Source organism: Mesoplodon mirus (genome assembly GCF_964341445.2).
Source record: "Mesoplodon mirus genome assembly, chromosome: 1".
Lineage (NCBI taxonomy): Eukaryota > Metazoa > Chordata > Mammalia > Artiodactyla > Ziphiidae > Mesoplodon > Mesoplodon mirus.
Window position 1 is genome coordinate 5,056,081 of NC_138976.1, and position 8,027 is coordinate 5,064,107.

Here is an 8,027-nt window from a genome sequence, read left to right on the forward strand (position 1 = left end):
CAGTGGTTGGGAGTCCGCCTGCCGATGCAGGGGATGCGGGTTCGTGCCCCGGTCTGGGAGGATCCCATGTGCCGCGGAGCGGCTGGGCCCGTGAGCCGTGGCCGCTGGGCCTGTGCGTCCGGAGCCTGTGCTCCGCAACGGGAGAGGCCACAGCAGTGAGAGGCCCGCGTACAGCAAAAAAAAAAAAAAAAAAGAGTCCAGGCTGTATGATTTCATCTATATAAAATCCTAGAACACGCCTTCTTAGATGGACAGGAAGCCATTCCATAGTTGCAGGGAGGGATTACCAAGGATACTACAAGGAAGCTTTTGGGGGTGATGAAGAGTCTTACTTTGATGTAGTGATAGCTCGACAGATGCGTAATACATCAAAACTGATCAAAGTGTACATTTTAAATTGTACCCCAAATAAAGTTAAAACATTCTCTAAAGAAATTTTTTTTTTTTTTTTTTTTTTTTTTTTGTGGTACGCGGGCCTCTCACTGTTGTGGCCTCTCCCGTTGCGGAGCACAGGCTCCGGACACGCAGGCTCAGCGGCCATGGCTCACGGGCCCAGCTGCTCCGCGGCATGTGGGATCTTCCTGGACCGGGGCACGAACCCGTGTCCCCTGCATCGGCAGGCGGACTCTCAACCACTGCACCACCAGGGAAGCCCAAGAAAAAATATTTAAAAACACTTGCACACCAGGGCTTGCTCTCTCCCACCTCTGGGAATCCTTCTGTCACTGCCGTGAGGGAGCCCGCTGGATCAGCTCCAAGGAGAATGGGGGCTCCCAACCAATGGCTTACCAATCCCCAGACCACCCAGCCCCAGTGAGCTCGCCCCAACCTGCAAAATCATGAGAAATAATAAATGTCTGTTGTTTTAGGCCACTCGGTTTGGGGCTGGTTTGTTCCGCAAAAAAAGCCAACTGATAACTGACACAGAAGGTTTCCTTTGGGAGCGCTGGAAGTGAGGAGGGGAGGCAGAGACAGAATAAAGGGAGACACAGCAGTGGCCAGAGCCAGAGGGCTATGGACAAGCGGACGGACTGGGGCAGTACGGAAGCGGTGCACCGGGCCTGGCAGCATCCGGGGGGAGGAGGGGAAGGGAGCTGACAAGAGCAACAGGGCAGATCAGATCTCTCTTCTCTCCCCGCTCAGTGCCCAGGGCAGAGCTGGGCTGGTGGATATGGGATGAGGTGCTTTTTTTTTTTTTTTTGGCCATGCCACGTGGCATGCAGGATCTTAGTTCCCCGACCAGGGATTGAACCTGGGGCCCCAGCAGTGAAAGCACCAAGTCCTAACCACTGGACCACCAGGGAAGTCCCTGGGCTGAGGTTCTGGGTCATGATCAGGAGCTGGAGCTCAGGGGCCAGCGTGCCCGGGCTGCTTCCTTTCCCTGTGCCTTCTCAGTCTCCTCATCCTTAAAATGGGGACGTCACCACTTCTCGGGGTTATTGTGGGGAGGAAATGAGTGTATGCATGTACAGTGCTTGGGCGCTCCACTAACCCCGGCTACCGTTATCTGAGGTTAGGAAGCGGCTGGGAGATGAGAAACTGGAAGGGTGTTCCAGCCAGTTGGGGAATCGGTAAGAAGTGGGGGAAATCAAAGCCAATGAGGAATGAGATCACACGTAACGTCAGCAAGGTTTGTGACTTCTGAGTTTGATCCAGAGAGCTGGGCTCTTCCAAGAGGACCTCCGTGGGGGGCTTCAGGGTTGCTGATCTATTGGAGGGTGGGTGTGGCCTAAATATCCCTGCGGGAGACACCAGGGCAGCTCCCAACCTCACCGACCCAGCCAAGGGCTGGAGTTTTCAAATAAGGCAGCAAGAACAAAAGGAACATTGTGGGGAAAATGAGAAGTTGTGTTTGCTGTCTACGCTAGAGGGCCTTCCTCTAAGCCCAGGGGCCACTGGCCTGACCTACTTAGGAAGCTCTCAGCCAAAATCCACCACCCTTGGTACACAAAGCCCCCAAACCACCCTCTGAATATGCAGCTAGGCAGAGGCACCCAGCCGCCAGCCATTCAATCCCACATGTTTCCCCTGGGCAACTCCTGTGGACTAGTGTTCTAGGCTCAGAAATACAATTCTGGACAGACCGAGAGATGATCACACTAAGTGAGGTCAGTCAGACAGAGAAAGACAAATATCATATGATATCACTTATAGGTGGAATCTAAAAAACTGATACAAATGAACTTATTTACAAGACAGTAACAGACTCACAGACATAGAAAACAAATTTATGGTTACCAAAGGGGAATGGGATGGGGAATAATTAGGAGCTTGGGATTAACAGCTACAAACTACTATATATAAAATAGATAGACAACAAGGACCTACTGTATAGTACAGGGAACTATATTCAATATCTTATAATAACCTATAATGGAAAAGAATCTGAAAAAGTATACATAACTGAATCACTTTGCTGTACACCTGAAACTAACACAACACTGGAAATCAACTATCCTTCAAATAAACTATACTTTAAAAAAAAAAAAAAGAATTCTCTACACAAACCCCACAAAAATACCATGATTTCAGCAGGGTCAGGTGCCTGTGGGGCTGCTAAGTGGATGAAGCTTTGCCACTAAGATGTCCAAGTGAATAACAGCGACAGTGCTTGGAACTGCAGCTACCATTTTTAAGTATTTATCGGGTGCCAGGCCCTGAGGAACAGACATGACATCTGCATTAACCCTGAGCCAGCTTTGCCACCCTGTGAACCCTGGCTCTGCGACCTTAGAGACAAACTCTCCATGTCTCCCTTTCCTCATCTGTAAATCAGGACAATAATAGTAACGATCATTTAAAAATAATAACAGGGACTTCCCTGGTGGCGCAGTGGTTAAGAATCCGCCTGCCAATGCAGAGGACACGGGTTCGAGCCCTGGTCCGCGAAGATCCCACATGCCGCGGAACAACTAAGCCCGTGCGCCACAACTACTGAAGCCCGCGCGCCTAGAGCCCGTGCTCCGCAGCAAGAGAAGCTACCGCAATGAGAAGCCTGCGCAACGCAACGAAGAGTAGCCCCCGCTCTAGCGAAAGCCCGCGGGCAGCAACAAAGACCCAAGGCAGCCAAAAATAAATTAATTAAAATAAGACAATAAAAATAGTAACAGTGGACACATGCTCAGGCTCTGTTCTGAGAGTTTCCTTACAGTAGCTCAGGTCAGCCTCAGGTGTGTCTTATTATCCCGTTTCACAGGTGAGAGAACTGAGGCTCCCAGCAGGTAACCTGAGCCTAGGAGGCGCTCCCTCGGATGAGGGCACGGGAGTGCCCCGGGGAGACGCCGAGCCCCTGCCCCAGTTATCATAACAAAAACCGCAGCTACCCGGGCCGCCTGGGTAAATACCTGGCCTGATGACGCGGAGATAGGGCTGCAGAATAAATAAATTTGCTGGCGGCGCTGCCCGGCCGTGGCCTCGGGTTCTCGACACCCGAGCCTCGGCGGGACATTCCAGCCGGAAAGGGGGGCCGGGAGCTTGGTGGGAGGTGCTCGAGGGCCCGGGGTGCTGGCGGCAGATGAAGTCAGGCGGGGCCGGTCCCCATTCGCAGCAGCAAACCCTCGGGAGCCCCTTGCAGACGAAATCTAGGTGCGCCCCGCCCCAGGTTCGCGGGGGCGGTGGGTCAGGCGGACTCCGCACCGCCTGCCGCGCCAGGTCCCGCCGCCGTCACCACCACCCCCTGCCCGGCCAGCCTGGGACTCCCGAGGGCAAGGCCGGGGTCTCAGTTCACCGCCCCCCCGCCCCGCCCAGGGCTGGCTGCGCCGCGGGCCGCCGGAGTTGCCGGGCTGAGCCTCCCCGCGCCCCGCACCCCGTCTGCCCAGCTACCTAGCACGCCCCCGGCCCCTGGCCCCCGCCCCGCCTCTCTCGGTCCCCGATTCAGTCTGCGGGGTCTCCTGCCGTCTCTTCCCAGCACTCTCTCCCTCCCTGACCCTGTTTCTGCCCCCCTTGCCAGGGTGGCCCCCTTCCCCGCTCCAAGGACTGCAGCCTAGCCCGTTCACCACCTTTGTCCGGTGAACAGTCATTAGAGGAAGAACGGGGCGTGGGGGAGGGAGGGGAACGTGCCCCCCACATCGCCACAGCCGGGCACCTGCTGCCCGCCCGAGGGCTGCCCCTCCCCGGCGGAGGGGGCTGCGGCCAAGGTGCCCGAACTCCCCGCAGCGGCCTCCGGAGCCCCTCAGTTCCGGGTGGGAGGGAGAGGCGTCCCAGGGCAGGCCAGCCTCGGGGCCCGGGGCGGGGTCGCCCTCGCCTTTCCCGGGAGACGGGACCCCCGGGAGCGCGCACCGGACCCGCCGCCCTTACCTGCGTCCATGGCGAGACCAGCTGGGCTGCACGCCTCCCGCGTCCGGCGCCTCCCGCCGCCGCCGTCGGACCCGGCTCCGCTTTCGCGGGCGGCTCGGGTTTCCTGGTGCCGGCAGCGCGGCCGGTTAATCATTGACCGCCTAGATTGCCTGCGGCTGTGTCAACAGGCGGCTCCACGCGCGCCCCGGCGCTGGGGCCCGAACCTGAGGGCGCCCACCAGCCTGGCCGCCTCGGCAGAACCCGCGCCCGGCGGCACCCCGGGGAGGAAGCCGAGTTGGAGGCGGGTGGGAAGAGGGGAGCAGCCCAGGCCCAGCTGGGAAAGGGCAGGGGGAGACTGGGGCAAGCCGGAGACCTCGGCTGGATGCATTTGTGGCCAGAAAAGGCCTTGGGGATCCGAGTTGCCGAATCCTCCCTTTTATTTTGCCCGGCAAGACAAGCCAGAAATACAGATTGTCATATGAAATCTCCTGGGTTTTAAAACAACGTGTGAGACTTCTACTCCCTGAAACTTACCAGGCTGGAGAACTCAAAGCAGGTCTCACTCCAAACACCGAGAAATGCTAGACTACATAGGCAAGCCAGACGGCAATTTAAATTTATAGCTGAGCTCCCAACATAGTAAGGGAGATCCCCAGGGACCACTATTCCTCACATGGGTCTGGGGTTCAAGTTCAGCCCGTTGTTGTGGTCCAGAAACCCCGACTTTAAAAATTGACATTAAAAAAAAAAAAGTGGCTCCAGAAAAGAGCACTGGGATTTCTCCCAAGCAAAAATACTCTGGTGGGACAACTCCCATCCAAGATAACAAGATTCCCACAGAAAAAGCGCCCTAAACATAAGTGCCCAACCCCCAAAGGCAAAACGCACAGGCAAACAACCCACCATGAGAGTCTCCAGACAAGAAAGCAGGACTTGATTCTGGGGCAATCAGGATCCAACTGGGAAAGCAGAAACCACCTGGAGTATTTAAAAGAAATGGGATATTTAATGCAGGGAGCTGGCTTTGGTGATGAAGAGCAAGCTAACCCAGAGAGAGTAAAACAACCCAGAGCTTAGCCCAAGGAGGAGGAGGATGTTACACACCACGGCAGCAGGGTGGAAGGGGGCCACCCTGGGTGGGTGCAGGCAACAAGGGGGTGTATTGTTTGAAGACAATAATAAAACTGGCTAAAAGCTGCTCTGCTTTTAATCACCATGGGACAGTAATTCTAAACAATGTCAGTGACAAAATACTCCTCCCTGAAAATATTTTGTTGGTCTCAGTTCTAAAACAATTGCTGTGGTGCTCATTTCCTGTGCCCACAGAAAGCCAGCAGTCAGGACTTCATCCTTGTGGCAGAAGACTGGAAGAATTCTCTCCCGGGATTATGACCAGCCCCAGAGAAAAGACCAACAGACATATAGAAATATCAGGGTTTCCTCAATGAATGTACCCAGGCAAACAAACCTCACCCACACACTCAGAACTTCTAACCATCTTTCGAGTCCCCTGCTCTAAAATATCAATAGGGACAGGGATCATCCACCTTAGATGGGAGACAAATAAACAAATGGGAAAAGTAACCATGAGGAAACAGAGGTGATGCAGGTATTTTGAAGCTCTGATGTTGTATATCCCTTCCAAGAATCCATAAATTCAATCACATGAGAGAAAACCTCAGACAAGCCACAGCTGGGGGGGCTCTGCAAAGCATCTTGATGTCTTTACTTTTCAGTTAAAATTTTCATTTGGTCCTTTTAAAATCTGCATGTTTTTCATAATGTCTTTTCTGTGGTGATGCACTCTATTCCATGTGCTTTCCTCTTCAAATGGTTTTTAAAACTTTTTCTTGGAAAATAATTTCAAGCTCAGAGACAAGTTGCAAGAATGGGACAAATGAGCCAACAATGCCTTTTCCAGTGCATTTTTTTGCCAGGACAGAATCCAGTCCAGGATTATGTGTTGCATTTAGTTGCCATGTTTTCAAACACTTTTATAGACCTGGTTTTAAATCTTTCAAATCACTGTAGTTTCTTAGATGCGATTCAGCCCATTTGCCACACCTGCTGACTGCTGCACAGTAGGGGGGTTTCCTCGTGGGCTTCAGCAGCATCATGATTTCATGGTCAGCAGGTGTTAACTTCTAAAGGCACCCTGTGTGTACCGCATGTGTGCCCTGGGGTATGAGGCAGGTGGCTTCTATGGTGGCTTCTAAGGAAGTCACTGGCTGTGGACCATCTTTTATTTCTCCACTTGGGGTTTCTGCACCATGTAGGTGGCCCACGTGCTGTCAGGCCCAGCGTTCCACTTTCTGGGAGAGGACTCAGAGCCATTGGGGTAGCAGTTTGCTTCAGTTTCACAAAAGCACAGACCCTTTCAGGCTCCCGCGGAATGCAGAGGGCCAGTTCCAGAACCCTGCTGCTGTGCCTGGGGCTGTGGCTTTGACTCCCGCCCCTCAAGGCACAGTCTGCTCCCGGCTCCTTTATGGGCACACGGCAACGAGGAGCTTCTTCTCTCAAGGGCCTGGATACCGTATTTACCTTTCTTGTCTTGGAACGGGATGATGATGCACTCCTCCGTGTCTGGAGCGTGTATCTGCGCAAACACGCTAGCTCAGCTATCTTGACTGGAGGTCCTTTTGCAGCCGCAAGCCTTGGGCGAGCCATGTAATCTCTCCGCTCCTCAATTTCCCCATCAGGAAAATGGGGTTATTAAAGTAAAAAACAAACGAAGACCAGCCTTGAAAGTTGCCTGAGCAGACAAAACCAGTTTTGTAACCGAGCAGGACCCTACGGGGCCTTCCCAAAGAAGACCCCCACACACACACCCTAACCCCGTCATGTCCTCCACCTGCGTCTTGGCTGTAGAAAAACGTTAGCTTCCTAGGCCTTCCCCAAGTTCCAAAGAGCAAATTTAATCAAAGAAGTGAGAAAATGCAGAAAGGAAAACAGTCAAGCAAAACAAAATAATAGTTTAGCCATTAAACAAAGTCAAGGACCTTTAGTTCCTCTTCAGGGGCTACAGTTAATATTCTGAGCCACGTCCTTTGAGCTGTTTTGCAGATACTGAAACCCTGACCAGGTGGAAGAAGTTAACTGCATGCTGCCCACAAGCACGTAGACCCCAGACCGGTTGGAACCAGAAGGCTGAGGCTGTTGACTCCTGATGACCTCACCACTAACCCATCAGAAGAATGTCCACCAGCTGATCACACACCCCACAGCTCCCCTCCCTCACCCTGTCTTTAAAAAGCTTCCCTGAAAGCCATTGGAGAGTTTGGGCCTTTTAAGCACTAGCTGCCCTGGACTCCTTGCTTTGCACCTGCAGTAAACGCTTTATTTTCCTTCACTGCAACCCAGTGTCAGTAGATTGGCTTTGCTGTGCGCAGGCAAACAGACCCCGGTTTGGTTCAGTGACAGTTTACCTGCACACATAAAGTTTAATTTAGCTTATCTTGCAAGGGGTCATTCCTTCCTTCTGCCTCTGGAAATCATAAGCACAACTGAAACTGTTTCCCCAAATTGGTATGAGGTAACCAATTCCGTATCATTTAAGAAAATCCTAATATTATAACCAATCATGGTGAAGAATAAACAGTCATTGCCTCCTCACTATACGAGCTGCTTTATACCAACGTAACCTGAGGCCTAGTCCATGTTTTGAGAGCTCTTGGTTCAAGAACTGTCTTTTGCACAATCGACTTTTACTGATTGCCACTTTGGTTATTCATGGGTTTACTCCTGCTATTTCT

The 8,027-nt window shown here is 52.8% G+C and overlaps 1 protein-coding gene across 2 annotated transcripts in view; it reads right to left on the reverse strand.

Moving 5' to 3' along the window:
• PRRT1B (proline rich transmembrane protein 1B) overlaps positions 1-4,703 on the reverse strand; it is a 35,880-nt gene extending 31,177 nt beyond the window's left edge. Inside the window, exons 1-2 of one of the 2 annotated variants that reach the window (XM_082612127.1) lie at positions 3,999-4,165; positions 3,345-3,369 (exon numbers count right to left, since the gene is read on the reverse strand). In XM_082612127.1, the coding sequence (XP_082468253.1) occupies positions 3,345-3,369; positions 3,999-4,019 (46 nt within the window). In that variant the 5' untranslated portion in view covers positions 4,020-4,165. Of the gene's footprint in view, positions 1-3,344; positions 3,370-3,998; positions 4,166-4,296 lie in introns of those variants that run through there. The other variant, XM_082612126.1, reaches the window with a different exon arrangement.
• Positions 4,704-8,027: the final 3,324 nt, after the last annotated feature.